The 16,899-nt window shown below is 40.1% G+C and overlaps 1 protein-coding gene across 3 annotated transcripts; it reads left to right on the top strand.

The window, feature by feature from the left end:
- Positions 1 to 660: 660 nt before the first annotated feature.
- On the top strand, positions 661 to 16,483 carry RB195_015054 (uncharacterized protein; the record flags this gene model as incomplete). 3 transcript variants are annotated; one of them, XM_064205575.1, is made up of 11 exons in its annotated part: positions 661 to 820; positions 4,542 to 4,583; positions 9,709 to 9,843; positions 9,915 to 9,993; positions 10,098 to 10,226; positions 10,290 to 10,423; positions 10,696 to 10,797; positions 12,023 to 12,090; positions 12,204 to 12,332; positions 12,386 to 12,511; positions 16,370 to 16,483. In XM_064205575.1, the coding sequence occupies 11 exons, from the start codon at positions 661 to 663 to the stop codon at positions 16,481 to 16,483; spliced, it is 1,218 nt and encodes a 405-aa protein (XP_064061456.1). The 3 variants fall into 3 exon arrangements, with proteins under 3 accessions (XP_064061456.1, XP_064061457.1, XP_013305002.2); XM_064205576.1 differs by lacking the exon at positions 4,542 to 4,583 and adding an exon at positions 2,822 to 2,904 and having other exon boundaries at positions 661 to 836; XM_013449548.2 differs by lacking the exons at positions 661 to 820; positions 4,542 to 4,583; positions 9,709 to 9,843; positions 16,370 to 16,483 and having other exon boundaries at positions 9,923 to 9,993; positions 12,386 to 12,577.
- Positions 16,484 to 16,899: the final 416 nt, after the last annotated feature.

Raw genomic sequence — 16,899 nt, 5'->3', positions numbered from 1 at the left:
TCTAATTGCCGTAGAAAACGGCCCGGACGATACGGCTTCGAGCGTTCCGGCGCACTATTTTCCACGAGTTCGATTGGGGCGCGCCAGCCTTGTGCATGCGCCGCATCTTCCGGGCCGTTTTTTACGGCAATTAGGAGAAAATGAACGGAATCACCCCCTTTCATAATATACTATCCCTTATAAAAATACTCCACCTGAAATCTGTACCACCTCAGATTCGTGGGGTGATGCCTTTAAGAAGCTTTTCGGGACCTGCAGAGAGTGGGCGCTACACACACTGAGGATGCAACGTGTTACTCCAATGCAATAAGTTGGTTTTTTTCCGCCAAGAGCCCCCTTTCGAGTAAGTAGGAGATGCAATGGAAGCAGTTTGAGGTTGCCTTCAACGAACACATTCTTCCATAAAACCCGCGAAACTGAAGGATGGCGATTTTCCCATGTAATTCTATGATTAGACGCTTTACACGGTAGTGGGAGTCTCGTGATTCCGGAAGGAACGTCTGGTACCGCTCCGCCAGGAAGAACGGGATTGCAGAAGACATCTAGGTTAGAAAAGGGATAGGAAGATGATCTGTACCATACATAGTGCGCACGAACTCTTACACCGGAACTTTCATTGAATATTTGATGAAGAAAGCTACAGAACAGCAACGTCACGTAATGACACCGACCGAAACATGTCGAAGGAACGCGTCGCATATGATGCTGCAGAAGACGTTTTCCTATCAGCATAGGACACTAGAGACAGGTGGTATCAGTGTCCTCGTCAAGGCGGTCTTTAACAATGAACGTCGACTCTTTCGAACATCTGGTGGACCGAGTACGAAAGTGACAACGTGTTAAAAGACGTGAGTCAATGCTAGCCTTAGCTGTATTCGTCGTTTACGCTCACAAGAGTTACTTTCTCTCACAACTTTTTGAGGTCCATGTCGAAGACGAAACCTTTTACATAGAATAAAAGAAGTTTCAGAGAGAAGATCACAATTTCTTAGTTACAAAACCGAAATTGGTCCCAGAAGGTCTACTTTAAAATTAGGATCTGACGATAAAAGTTGTTTAAGAGGCGCGTCTCCTTTTGGAATTTCCAAGTCGGATAGCATGTGGGCATTCATAGTTGTTCTTTGTTCTTTTCTGAGTAGGGGCAGACCCGACTTTTTTCAGCATTAAAACTAGATTGGCCAGCATCACCGATTTTTTTGCGAACGATTCGACGTCGTCAAATTCCTTTCTAATCTGTACACTAACTAAATTTATTCCGATATTCCTTCGTAAATTACCCTTTTTCAGGCAGCTAGTCTTGAATCTAAAACCTGAGCACTGGGCTGAAAGGATCCATGATATGGAGGCAGAAGAGTAGCGTGAAGCTCTGAGATTTAAGAAGAAAATTCTTGAAGTTCGCTGTTTCGTGAACGTTTACAAAACTAATAACAGTTTTAGAGGTTTCACGTTGTCACAGGTAACTGCTTGGGCCTTCCTTTCCCTTATTTTCACAAAGAAAAGGACAGCGAGGGAAAAAGTTAGAATGGCTGGCTGGCCATTTCTATCAATATTCCGAGAAGCGATTCGATATCTACTTTCAGCCACGCTCGGTTTAATTAAAAAACCTTAGCATCGACATCACCCCCCTCGGAGGTTCAAAAGCGCTAAGAGTGCTGGGCAAATTAGATGAATCAGAGCCGGATTCCTCAATGATGTGAATGAGACAACTCTTTTCTGTCTAAATATGTAGATCTGATCCTAGTAAGATTTGGTTCTCGTGTAATGCTTCATCGAGTTTTCTTTTATTTTGCACGAATCATATTGATCTGTTATCGTTTGTGTTTATTTTTTTCTTAATGAAGGACGTCTCTAACCTCACAAAAGCTTCAGATCAAATTTCTGCATTGTCACGATTTGTTTGAAAGGTTATTCAAACTCCTTTTATTCTAAGTCACTTGATTTGAAAAATCTGTTCAACTGACCTAATAAAGTAGTCATTCTTCCATAACAAATTAAATATAACTGTCAGACATCAAGTTCGGAGGCCTTAAAACCATACTTGGTTTTATTGTAGTTTTAAATCTTGGAAGTGTGGCTCTCCTTCAGATGGGATAGCGTTTCTTTAGGATATGGTTGCATTGAAAGATTTGAGAGGGCTTTGATCAAGAGTCCAGAACTTTTTGATTTTTTCTTGTAAATACGAATAATTGTTTGTTGAATGAACCTATATTGTTGTGATACCAACTAAACATCCAATATTTTCAGAACTAGCGACATTTTTCTAGCATACTTATAGTGTAGGACAGAAGCTGCGTGTGTGAATTAAGTCACTTGCGCCTCCTCATATTTTTTATTTTTTTTTATTTCTTATTTTTTTTCTCATTTTTTTTTATTTCCACCTCATATTTAACTTAAAAATAACTTCTAGACGTACACTGGAATAATACCAATCGGAACTTCAAAGAAGCAACTCAACATCAGGTTATTTGATCGCATTGAAAATGCGACATGGACAACATTATTTTCGTATTGTTTCTGTAATTCGATTAAATGCAATTGTCAATGTTCTTCTATCAAAGACAATTCGTTCGTGAATCTGTTTCCACGCTGTCGGTGAATAGTTGATTTCTCCTGCTGAATTGCACGAGACAAGAATTGCTGTATGAACGGTGTCGCTGAAAAACCTATTACACTTTTCTGTAACCCTGCACTTCTATGTCACCGCTGTCTCACCATAAAAAATTGTCATCATCAATGAGTTTTTTGCATTCAGTTCGTTATTGCTACATTGCTAACATTGTCAGATATTCCTGAGCCACGCACTTATCTGTCATTGTCTCAGCGTAGGAAATTACGATCATCAATGGTTTTTTTCTGATCGGTTTATTCTCGTTGCAGTGATATTCGTTCATTCTGCTCACTCAGGTAATAATTTTCTGATGCTGACTGATGTGACATTACTCTTCTTTTTGAACCTGTATTGTGGGTACCACTCAGTAGCGTTATTTATAAAGATGTACGGCGAAATGGTAAGAGATTTTGGTGCCTGGTCGAAAGGGAGCTAGTCCAAACATTTCGCCTCTCCGAAATGAACGAAGCGTGCCAGACCTCATCAGGAAGATGAAACACTAGCCTAGAACATGGACTGGTACCCGCTCATCACTAATGTATACAAATCACTAATCAATAATGCCTGGTCTGCATCTGTGTTCTCCAATCCCAAGCAAATCTGAACTGCAGTTTAACGTATAGGCGCTGCCCAAGGGATTACTGTCCAACCATCTATCGTTTATCTAGATAGATATCTTATAGATATCTATTAGTGCTAAAGACTGTTGGAGAGTGTGCGCTGAAGCGAAGGTGCCAAAGCTTCCAAATAGGAAAAATTTTTTAGTTCAGCTCAATAACATACTCTTAAATCCTCCTAGAAAGTTAGATATGAACTTTTTTGCTCTTTTTAAAAATAGTTCGTAGCATCCTTTCGCCGAGATAAACTACACTTAGAACTACAAAATGCAAAGTTGGTGGTAAGTGTACCTAGAAAATCATATTCGGCGGCAACTATAGCTATAACTATAACCACATTTGTTTTTGTCTTTTGTCATAATTTTCGCGCAGTGGCTACGCGGGCTTTGTTTGAAGAGCAATGGGGATTTTGAAGAATTGACGAACTGTGGATCTCGTGCAGCAGTTCATAGGCTTATTAGGAGAATTTGTGCACCATTCTAACCAGAAGTAAATTTGTAAGCAGTCTGAGCCCATCTTTGCCTGTCTTTGAATCTGTCGAATATGTCGAATACTCAGCTTTTTCGATTTATTTAAGCCCTAGCCAAGACTGGCGTCTATTATCAATTAACGTGTAGCCGCTAACATTTTCAACAAATACAAGCAATCCACACTGTTCTGCCCAAAAATAAACGGAAAAGATGAGTGTAATGCAGTAACAAAGGAATTAGCACCATCCGAAGACCTCTTTTAGTTTTGATCTATGAAGCGGAGCATTTGTTCTATCATATAAAACCATAGTTATTTACAGTTTTGGCGCGAGATTGTCTTCTCAGTCATCCGTTTCGGCGCACAAACTAAGCACTAAACTAAGCACCAAATGTTTGTTCTTCGTTAAACATGGAAACAGTTTCAGTGCTTTCTGTAGTGTTATGAGGCGCTTGAGAGGGTAAATCGCTGACAACTTTGATTTCTAATGGTATGACAAAAGCGATAAAATGGAACATTAATTGCTGGTAAAGATCGACACCTATCCTGGCTACAGTTCAATTGAGTCAATAAAAAGTCTGTGGACAAAAAATCCCACTAATTCGTCGACATTTCTGGTGCTCTTTACTTTTCCTTCAAGCACAAAACTGACTTTACTCTTTAGCCTGGGTTCTATACTGTCCATCAAGTGGACTTACGGACTTTTAAATCTTCTTTATTCACAGAATGCGTCACCACACCGTTTACCGTATAAACGTGTATTATTGTTTCTAATGGAAAGCAAGAAGTTTTCAACACTTCCCTGCTGCAGCTTGGGCGGTTTGCATTCTCGCGTAGGTATTGTGCAGGACTGCAAACGCAGTCGTTGGCAAGTTTCAAGATCAACGATGGTAATAGTTGGTAAACTTTTGTTCACTATTAATTATTTTTAAGTGTAAGAAAAAAGTCTTAAGAAATTTTTTTCACTTTTACTACGGCCTCTCACGAGCATTCAGGCAATTCTCTTCCCAGAACTGAGGAGTCCAAAAAAACGCCAAGACCAATATCTTTCGAATTGGAGTTTTATTTCTCCACGAAAGCTTCTAGAGAGTGCTGCAAGTGCAGGAGGCAGCTCTGATTGCCCTTCCACCTTTCTGATATGTCTCCCGCAACGAGAGTGTGCGTTGTACAGTAGACTGTGAGGAGAGTACAGTGGATAGTGTACCATGTCCCAGCCGAACTTCTCGGTTTTTTTTTTCGAAGTCAGTGAGCCAACAGTGAAGGGTGAGAGTTGCATTTCGTAGAAGCCAACTGCTTGGAGCTGCTTTTTTTTTCCAAAATTGTAATCGTGACTGAAGGCAATTAAAGAGAGCATACCATGGTCCTGACGTACTATGGATTTCCCATAGGAAGCATCTCTACGGGATCATATGTAGATTGCGGAAAACCACTTTGTTCCGTTCATCTCTCGCGATCGTCGTGAGAAACGACATGGGAATCGCTTTAGTTCCTACGACGGGCATTAGAATGCTTCACTATGTACACGTTCCCCTCAGCAGTCTGTTCATAGGTTTAACTTGAATACGCTGGCGAGGAGACCTCATTAATGCTCGAAGGATCGCTTGTTGATGCGGCACGTTGCGATGCGTCGTAAAAAAAAAACTGCGGCTTCAGGGCTGTTTTTCTTAGCGACTACGGAGAAGTAAGCGGAACCGCCTGATTTTTCCCAATCTGTGACCCGGTATAGGAGCTTTCCATTGTAAATCCACACCACGTCAGATTCGTATTATGCGGCCTTTAAGAGCATTTCTCTTTCTATACCTCTTGCACGGCGGGTTCAGTGTAGGGTGCGGGACAAGAGGTACCCGTGAAAACCGGCTGACCGCTCCTGCTCCGCGCCTCCGCGTAATCACGGCTGCCACTTCACCAGGTGGGAATTCTCCACAACCGCATGAGATCATCTAGACCCCGCCCCCTTATTGCCATCTAATCAACGCTGCGCGCGACGTTCGCGCAACGGCGAAGCAGTGGATTCTGCGAATTTAGAAATGAGAGGAGTGTAGAACGAATTGACGCACCAAGTTCTGGTGTACGAAAATAGTAAATTGAGCGCATATGATTGGGATTTAAGGAGAAAAACTAGATCTTTTCATCCAGTTAAAATATATATTATCAGAGACATATCATAGAGTATCAAAGAGTCAAAGATATGATGATTGATAAGAGTGATATGCGTGTTCTACATTGACCTCACTTGAGCAACTTCACACAAATAAAGATTATCTCAAAAAGATGCTGTAGGCAAAAGAATAAGAAGAATAAAAGAAAAGAAATGTATATATTTTCACATACCTGATAATTTCACATATTTCACCCCCAAACTTCTATACAACTTCGTAGTGCATACGTATGTGTTTGTCACGATGTCATTCAACGAATTCATGCTCAACTTTTGACTGCAGCAACTAGACGCCTAGCAACCTTATTTCCTTAATACTTTGTATGCATTCTTTGAACTCCTTCCTACATTTTACCTTTTCAAAATTTTATACAGATATAATGTCTATATGGAGCACAGCTTAAATATTACATTACTTCCGTGTACGTTTTATAGAATAAAACTTTGTATGGTTCTTCAAAGTTCTTTCAACAGCGTTTTATCGCTTCATTTGTATTTATTCTCTACATAAAATCAATATGACAGGTTAGGTGCATTAGTGGCGAACAGAGACCTTTGTATCTTCGAGATATACCTTTAGGTACAATGTACGTCTGCGTCTACGTCTACGTCATTATTCGCGCCTCGTTAGTCGTTGGATGCCTATTTTACTCACCTAGATAGGCAAAAAGAAATTCTTAGAAAGCGAAAAAAAAGGTTAAAAAATAGCATTATGCCGATCAGGGGAAATTCTTTGAAGCATCTTTTGCATTCCACGAGATGGTTGATTAATTGCCAGGTCTAACAAGTCAAAACAGGATATTTTCATTTTCACTCGCATTTCTAAATGGCATATATACAGACCTCTTTCACTTATATTAACTTACACACATATATATATATATATATATATATACTTTATATAGAGTTTCAAAGAAAATCTAATATCAGGCACTTTCATTTTCCCTCGATTCTAAAAGCGCTTCGTAAATCGATCGTAAGGCGATCACGACGCTGTCAGGAGACGCGCGGTGCAATTAACGACGCTCATTAGCCTCCTGGATATGTGGCGGCACATCATACGAGTACCTCTTGACCGTTCCTCGTACCTGCACGATAGATCAGAGGTTCGCATCCCCCCTAATGCTCACGAAGCCTTTTGTTCCTCTGGGGTCGATAAATTGGTACCAGACTTCACTGGGAGGATAAAAACACTGACTTGACACTTCGGCTAGCAACCGCAAGTCATTGTAGAGGCCAGTTACACGTTCGTAAATCTCAGACGATTTTGAATTGAACTGAACGTGGTGGCGCATTCCAAGCGGATTGATTAACGTCGGCGCTTTATCATTTATCTTTTATACCACTTGCAGTGGAATCATAATAACGATCTACAAGTAAATATGACAAAAGATAACGTTCGAAGAATATTCAGAAGCTTTGGTGTCAGCGAATCTCTTTCCTTAGTATTTTTTTTCTCAACCATATATGAAGAGAGCAAGAGGATCCACATAGTTGGATCACTTCTTTGCCTACTAAAGCAATTTAAGCGGTGATGGAGATCTTGACAATGAGCGCTACCCCTATCTCGAGGAACGATAAAGAGGCTCTGCGAAAGATTCTCCTCAAGGCCCCGAGACAGTACGGTTCCAGCTGTCATGTCGGGGATACGCTACGCTCCACTCGCTCATGAAGATGCAGACAGCCGTGTTAGGCGCTCATTTAACGATAGGGGTGCAAAGAACTACACAGTTGTTGGGAAATATGTAAAGAAGAGCGGAGTGAGTTGTAGAAGTTACCAAATAAATTGACCCTTAGACAATAGCGCAGCTCAACGTTGAGCCGCACACTTTTCAACGGTTATTTTTCATGATTTCCCAATTATTTGAAGGCTTTTTGTGATTAATTGGTTTATTACCTTCGAATAATACCACACACAACATGAGCCTGGGAATGTGTTTCTATCTTTTAAATAAAGTAACAAATACAACGGTTATGTTGCAAATCACATTTTTTTGCATTCTTCAGGAACATTCAACGGAAAAATGGCACTTCTATTTACTAAAAAATTGAAGTTTTTGATTTTAGGGTCATACGTGTCATTGAATTTAGTATCCTTTGCCTTGCTCTGATTACTTGTTTCTTCGACAAGATTTCTTTGTTTAAATATAGCTCGTAAAAGTCGATTGGTTTGTGACAGCAACGTGACTGTTCATGTGGGCCATGTTAATGAGAAAATTTCCGGTAATCATGAGTTTCTGCATCGTTTGACCATTCGTCTGTTCACTCTCACTTTTTGACATCGACAGTGTCTCATTACATCTCGAATCAGGCCCCTTATCTGCAAGCAGCACTAACGCATCATTAAAAATAGAACCATTTCCTATAGTTTTCATTGTATCTTCATCATATACAACGGGTAGCCTTTCGAAACTATTTTCCAAATCCAAAAGCTCATATTCACGCTTCTTTGGCTGCTAAAACTCAACTGTATGTAAACAGAATGAGAGTAAAAAAGGCTCATAACAACGCAATTAGTAACAAGCGCAAGTTAAATGAAGTAAATTTGTACACAAGATAAAAGTGGTAACCTTGGGACAACGAGGCTCAACGTTGAGATGCGATTTCACGGTGTTCTAAAACGCGCCTATCTTACGTGCCAGACACGCAAAAACGTGCACAGTCATCAATGGGTTAACGAAGTTAAAAGTGCCTGTCACTTTGTATGGTGTTCTAACAAGAGGAACGAGTTTTATCTAGGCATTATTTTCGGGAAGGTTTTTTTTTTCAAAAGAATTCTTTTCTTAAAAGATGCCAGACTTACATAAGATCTCTCTGTCAGGAAATTAAGTAGGCTACAAAAAATTTTTGACTTACAGCGTAACGATAATGTTCATTCTCATTAATCTTCATTCTCATTATTTTTAAAAGCTAAAGTGTTTCCTGATTTCAACGAGAATCTTTACATACGTAATTTGAAGCAGGTAGAATCATATTTTTATCATCTCTCGTGCGAGGATTTCTCCTGTTTCTGGTAGATTATAAGTTGGAAATCACCTCACAAAGTTTCCTCTCCAAATTCTAAAATTCTGAATAAAATTCTAGATTCACAAAATTTCCTTCAAAATTTTTATGAGAAAAGAAAAGAAAGAGTCAGCTATTTAGGTAGAACATTTTTCCCGATCTTTCGAAGAAGTCACAAAGAACAGCTGGACACAGAAAAGAAATAGTTTCTTTGGTTCTATTGTGAGAAGACTGTCCGATTCCTTTGTCCAAGTTGTCTTAAGGATCCTCTCAGATTCAAACCGAGAGGATCCTTAAAACAACTTGGAACAGAAGAGGTATCCTGATCGTAGAAGAAATCCGTGGACGGAGCTGGCAAAAGAAGATGTGAGTATACTCGGCGTTTATATGTCGCTGAATCAACACGTCGTTTATGTCGGTTACTGTATGCTGCTCGAAAAAATGAGCATATTTTTTGCGGAACCGTTTAATAGAATCTCTGTATACCATTCTACCTTCGCAATGGGTTCCGAATTATTCTGATTATCCAGTCAAGCTGAAGGTGACATTTTCATAATAGGCACGTTTTTAATCAAAGTGACCATTTTCGTGATAGGCACAGGCAACGGATACAAGTCTTTTTTTTTCCCGCTACTCGCTGCCCCAACTAATGAATTCATGGATTATTCTGATTTCAATTTTGTTTTGAGATTTCATATAATAGCAGCTGATTTCTTGTCATTGAAAAGAGTGAAAGTATAATTGTCCAGTGACATTTCAGCTATACCACATCATAGTAACATTCGCTCCGACGTTTGCTTTCGGTTTGATTTTTTTTTTGATCACGGAACTTAAAATCTTTGCTGAAATTTCAGGCTACTTAAATGTTAACGGTACGTATCTTTGGTTCCTGACGATAATAATTATTCTATTTAATTGTTTGGGCTTATTTGGAAATATCAATGTGGTAGTAGCAGTGATTCGAGCTCCTACGTTAAGAACGAAAGCAGGTATGAAAAGGAAGTGTTGCTCCATGCATTATGTACACCAATAAACATAACCTTTTCTTTCCTACTCCTAGGATTCCTTATGGCGACACTTTCTCTCCTTCAGTCTATATGCTTACTGTGCGAGTTAGCTAATCTTCGGATCTACTGGGGGCAAGTTTTTTTATTGCAAGTTGTGTTGGAGTAAGTAGCCAGTCGAATGTACTTTCGTTGGTCCATTGAACGTCAAATGTATAATCACTGTACATACATTCCAGTAGAACTGTCATAGAACAGTCTGTCTGCTTTAATTTCGTTTCGGTCTATCTATTTGCAACTGTGGCACAATCTCTCATGTATTTCGCTATTGTGATGGACATGTTGATAGCGGTTGTTTTTCCAGTAAAGTGAGACTAATTTTATTTCTAGAGTGTTCATCTTACGTTCAACATTATGTATAATTCCTACAGGCATAGGATGTGGTCAACCCTGATGTACGTGGTCTCTATGTGTATCCCTCCAGTAACCATTGCTGCAATAGCCCTTATTATTTCTTACCACCGCATGCACGGTGTGAAGTTGAGAGCGTGTCGGCCATTTACTGGTTTGCCTTGAGTGATAAATTTTTTCGCAACCTTTTCTAAGTTACTTGGATTTATTCAGCACCCAAAACATACATAACCCCACTTCATAACATAGTTTGTGGCTGCAGTTTTTGGCCTGGGGCACCCGCGTTCGATCGCTGCCGCAAACTGTGTTGACAGTCGTGGGCAAAACATTCTCAATTTCTAAATTTGCATGTGTTCTTTTCTGTAAAAGATAATTAGCAAAACCTCTGGGTTTTAATTGCTTTCAATTAGTGTGTGTCATTTACAGTAGCTCACGAAATCGTCACGGCAATTACTGTATTGCTGACAGCCACTAACACTGCGGCTGTTGTTGTTGTGTTCATTTTGCTGTGCGTCGTTTTTAGAAAGGGTAAGCGTTTCTTACGATACGATCTTCTCAATTTTGGGTTTTCTTGAATTTTCGAGTTGAATTTTTCGAATACAATCCCACTTTGAACAACACTTAATTTGATTAGTTCAGGTTTACTTCAGCTCAGTTTAGTTTGGAGGTAGCATTAGTCAATCAAAAGAGGAACATAGTAAGAACAGATAATATCTGCGGATGATATAGTGTGGGACAGCATAATCCTTACAATAATTGTTCCTTTTTCAAGAAGAAGCAAAAGATTGAAAAAAATTAGGAAGTTAGTATTTGATTTCAAATTACTGCCACTTCATGCTCTTCTCCTTTGAACACCAAGTTAATCTCCAATTTTGCTTAGCTTTTAAAACTTACGAAAACCCTCGCGAATTTGTACATTCTCACTGTTCTCCCACACCTGCGAGATCCTAACTGGGTACACGCAGTTCCATGTGGTTCTCTCCAGGGGATTAGAGGTTAAGCAGTGATTTAAAGTAGCATCTCTCCCGTCTCTTTTGAAACGCATGCAGAGTCTGGAGACGAAATACTCCGTTAAGATAATCTCATGCTTCTTTTGTGTAAGAACATGCAATTATATCCTTCTGAATGGAACCGTGAACATATCTTTTAACTCAGAAGTGGAGTTGTGTATTCCAGCTCGTAGTGAGAAAACCCATTGGAGAAACTAGAGAAGAGGTAGTAAATTTCGGGATCCGAGGGGGGGGCATCCTCACGTGTCTTTGTAGTCGTAAAAAGTACCATGGAAGACACTGTTTTTACGAGGACTTCAGTTGCAACAGGCCACCTTTGTGCATGCGCCGCGAACACGAGGTAGGTCCAAGAGCGAGCGGTCGAGGATTGATGAGGTCTTTTCTCCAGCCTATTCAAGTAAAACTAATACATAGGCGGCTGAGGAGGCCGGAGAGTGTACAGGAAAAGTGCGCGTTCTAACGTTCTTCGCAGAAGCTAAAACTGTTCCCACGCCGTTTTTTTACGGCGCTTAGAAAGAGATGAGCGGAATCATCTAGGATCCCGCAATCTACAGTCCCATTCTAGTTGCCATTTCGTCAGACTTGTGGACTTGCTGCCTTTGATTTGCACGCTGGTACACAGTAGCGTTCGCTGAGATTCAGATTTATATGGCAGATTCACTCTTGCATAACATTCAAGACGTTTATTCCATGAAGAACTCGAACTTTTATTGCAGGCTTATGTGCTCTTTTGAATATTTCAGAGGCAAGTTTGAAGGGGTCACGACACAGGAAATCCATCCAATATTTAGCCCCCAGCGTAACAAATAAAGTGAGCTCTTTTACTTTTGGTTTGCTTTGCAACTCTTTTTGAACCTTTTCTTTCCTAAGTTCTGCAACCAAAAATTATCATTTTAAAAACATTCTACCAATTACAATTTGCAGACCGTCCGAATTATTTCTAGTATGGTAGCAGTGTTCACGTGTACTTGGTACTTCTATGTCGCTAGCACACTAGTTGCATTAAATCTGAATTTACCAGAAGAACATCTGGACTATGCTATGACTCTCAATGTGAGTGTTCTCCATAGACTTGCAGCCAGGTTAATCATACTTTCTCATTTAAGCTGATACCTGCACTGGTCGCCTACTCGCAAAATTTTTATGCTCTACACGCGTGTCCACGTTATTCGCCTGTGTTGTCGCAGCAAAAGGCGTGGCTCAGGTGTTCGCCAGAGAATTCCAGGATATCGGTGATCGAAACTAGTTTGAAAAGCTCCCGCTCTGTATTAGCGGATAGTACGGCAACATCCTTGTAAGCGAACGAATTAGGAACCTTTTTGGGCGCATATTTCTACCAACGATTCTCTGTACGTAGGTTGTGGTATCAGCGTGATCCTAGGCACCCAAATTTATAGTTGATTTTGTGCAAAACACATTCGTTTCACTGCTTTCCTATGTTTATTTCCTGATCGCCTGATATATTTTGAGAATGACTGATGAGTCAAGTATATTCCCGAACTTGCCGATAACAAACAGTACTGAATCGTTAACTGTTGAAAACTCTGTTGACAAATTCCAAATTTCTAATCCATTTTTTACTGGCAATTTCCCGAAGGAGACATATCTCTCTGCTTGGATCCTGCGAAGGAATATTTACGAAATGATTTCTATTTATGCATATTCTATTTCTTTGAAGCATAAATAAACCATCGAAGACAATTTATGTGCACGTCTTTTTAACGTTATACAATACTATGCATGAACATTGAGAAACCGACGGTGAGTGACGATGCGGCACCGTCGCTTGCTTGTAACTTGTGATAAAATAGAAGTTTAAGAACATTTTATTTGTCATTAGGTTTCCCTCTCTAAGATCTATCCAAAGCTGCCACATCGTTGAGAAAGGAGAAAATGACGCCAAACATTCGCCCAAAAGCAATATTTTAAACCTAACATTGCCTAAAGTCATAGTTGAAAAGTGTTCAGAGATTCAAACTTTCACATTTGGTCAGAACATCAAAAAAATTGTTAGAGCAAAGCACACAAATTTATTGGTTTGTTATTTCTTAAACTCATTTATGCGATTTTTTTGTTGTTGTGTAGAATTGCGATTCGTCCGTACTTTGAACCTTTGTAGCAAGGAAAGAAGTTATCGAAGTAGCCAAAATGTTGCTATTAAGAGCACAAGTATGTCTCTGTTTTGTGAGATTGTTATTGTATGTGCAAAAACGAACACTACAACGGCGCCTGGTCTGAGAATCCCACTTTTCGTCCTTTTCCTTTCATATCTTCTCCACTTTGCATCTCCGTTAATCTCCAGAAAAGAGTTCTTATTAAAAGAATCCAACCAGAACTCCTACTTTTAACACACATAATTATGAAGCTTGTTTTTCAAGGAATTTTTCTAAGAATTTATTTCAATACTATGATCCTTGACTCACTCGCTTGTTTTTCTCTGAACAGATTTTCTCTCTTTCTTATAACACTGACGTCGTCCTCACTCTGTCACTATAACGACGTCCGCATAAATGTTGTCTTTCGAACGCTGTGGTTGCTGATGGTACAATAGGCCAATAAATAAATTCTTACAAAAATCCCTCGAAAAATCCTTAAACTTTTATTGCATGACAAGTTACAAGCAAGCGACGGTGGCCGGCGGTGCCGCACCGTTACTCACCGTCGGTTTTCAATGTTCATGACTGGGATCTTGACCAATTGAATCAAAAAATCATCATTTTAACATGGAATCGTAGTAAATTGGAGTCACTAAACGCAAGAGATCACATACATAATGTTCACTGATATGCAGCTTTCAAGAACTAAACAAAAATGTTCAAGAGGGCATGGGTTTCTAAAACCTACCTAGATTACAAATCGAGAACTGATAAGCATTGCAGTGGATGAACTCGTAAACACTATTAACTAGTTGCTGTTAAAAAATGGTGTATTGAAAAAGTGTAAAAAAATTGAGCAGCAGGAGAGCGTCCTCTTTTTTCACGAATACGGTCATAATCGAAAGAGCCACATGTATCAAAAGACTACTAGTAATACCTAGAAGGTGAAAAACTCATTTTTATGAATGGCCCAGCACCATATTTTTTTAAGCGAAAGTGCAGGAGAAATCCCACCCTTAATCGGAGGTTGAATACTTGAGATAGAGGAGCTAACGTTGATTTAGAGTTCAGGAAGAATTCACGAGTTAGTAGAAGAATTTATCCTTCACCTCCAAAACTGGTTCACAAATATTTCAGTTTAAATAACGCCCGGAAAAATGGATTACCATGTATATGACACGTGAGGATTGACGTATACACTTACGATCGATAAAACAGGGTGGCTGAGATTGCAAAATGAGTAATTTGACACTTTTTTCGAAATCGAGCTGGGTACTTGAAAAGGAGCGAATCTGAGAGTATTCGAAAACTTAGAAAGCTATGCATTGTGAAATATTCGTTTTTTTCAATTCAGTTCGAGTATCCATTTGATTTTGATCCATGTAAACAAGTTACCTAAACTAGTGGGTTAAGCCAATCTGCGCACTTATTTTCCAATAAAGGATAAATGATTAAGTGGACGGCGTTGATCAACCCCTATGCAGATGCTTCTACGCGTTCGACTTCAATTCAGAATCGTTTGAAGGTTATGAGCGCGTATTGGCAATTACAACCGAAGACTATCGTGCAATCACAGCCGTATCTCTCCTTGGCTTCACCAGCTCCACATTCCGATGTAAGATCCCGAAACCCTTGCTGGTCGATGCAGGTGGGACCAACTGAGATCGCTCAGGAATCTTAAGCTACGGAAAGGCATAAAACGTGTACAAGTGCTTAACCTTGAATGAAAAGAGCACAGAAATGTTGTAGTTGTGGTATTTCCAAAGAAATATGACACATTTCAAAAAGTTAATGATTTCCAAAAACACCTAACTAGGATCATTTTAGCAGTCAGCTAAAGAGCTAATTACATATCTTCGTTGAACATGTCCGATGATCATATCATAAAGGTGATGTTTTTAAATATCAGTCTGAACGTACGACTAGCACCGAACTTCATACTTCTTTTAGTACTCCCATTGCTCAAATTCAGTGATCGATAAAAGTTTAAAGCAGGGCTCCTTTCCATAAATTTCTAGCGAAGAGATGAAATTGTTTCATCTCTAACAGAGGTTCTTTCGTTCTTCCCCCCTTAGTTCTTCCTCCTCCCCTCTTTTCTCCCCCTTCTTCCCCCCCCTCCTTTTCCTTTTTTCCCTTTTATCCCCCCCCCTCCCTTCTTTACCCTCCCCCTTTCTCCCCCCCCTTTCCTTTTTCCCCTCCTCTTCCCTCAACCCTCCCGCTTCTTTCGTTCTTTTCTTCTGAAAATGTAGATGAAACATTTTCTTAAAATCTCGTAGCTGTCTTGGTAAAAGTATCAGTGATATGTTTACGGAACATTCAAGCTTGATTTTACGTCCATCGTTATTCAGTGTCGCGACTAATTTTGAAGTTCAAGACAAAGCTCTTCCCGTCTTTCTTCTCGGCCATTAAGAATGTTGTGAACGATTAAGAATGATGTGCAAACGTGAAATGGCATGAACACACCGTCATGCTGAGAAGGGTAAAAGTTCTGTCTCAGACCATGTAAAATCCTAGCTACTACGAGAGTAGCTGTGTGCCCACACGCACGGAATTTCTGAAGCAAGGATATTAGAAGCATGTTGACGGCAACACCAGGGAGATAAACATGTGAAGGTTTACATCAGGATGAAGTACAGAACAGTACAAATACAGTTTGTACAGAACAGTACGAATACAGTTTTTTCGGCCATGCAACGGTTAAAAGAAAGGGGGGTGATTCCGTGCATTTCTTCCTAATTGTCGTAAAAAAACGGCCCAGAAGATGCGGCGCGTGCACAAGGCTGGCGCGCTCCAATCGAACTCGTTGTTGAAAATAGTGCGCCGGGACGCTCGAAGCCGCATCTTCCGGGCCGTTTTCTACGCCAATTAGGAAGAAATGAACGAAATCATCCTTCTCTCCATAATCTACGATCCCGTATACGAATACCCCACCGGAAATCCGTACCACCTCAGATTCGTGGGTGATGCCTTTAACAATGTCGCATTTACTTTTAGCCACAACTGCTTGGAATTATTGGGGGCGTTAGTGCACCAATAATCAAGCCGATTCCAACTTCTGGCGTCGACGCTCCTACTCGACGTCGTGAAGCCCGTCTCACCCCCACTTAACCGCTTTGTGGCGTAGGCGCACTAATTCGACGTGAATCAATCACACATAGACACATACACATACATATACACATATATGCAGCTGCCTACTCATGCATGTACACACATATATAACATGATATTACCAGCATCAACGGTAAGATTATTAGCACACAGTAACTATAGTGATCTTGAGTGAAAACTCCGATAAGACAACCACACAATGGAATACTCAGTAAAAGTGTTTATGTCTAACAATGGAAGTGATGTACTTAAAGGCACCACCTCACGAACCTGGGGTAGTACGGGCTTCAGGTGGGTTACGCCTATATGGGGTCGTAGATTGTGTAGAAGAGGGTTTCTCCCTGTATCAGTGGGAAAGGACAACCCTAGAACGCTGTTTCTTATGAAGTCGTCTACTGCAGCGCGCCACCTTC

The sequence above is a fragment of the Necator americanus genome, chromosome V (assembly GCF_031761385.1).
Source record: "Necator americanus strain Aroian chromosome V, whole genome shotgun sequence".
NCBI classification, from domain to species: Eukaryota; Metazoa; Nematoda; class Chromadorea; order Rhabditida; family Ancylostomatidae; genus Necator; species Necator americanus.
The sequence above is the reverse complement of the archived record's forward strand: the minus strand, read 5'-3'. Positions and strand labels throughout refer to the sequence as shown.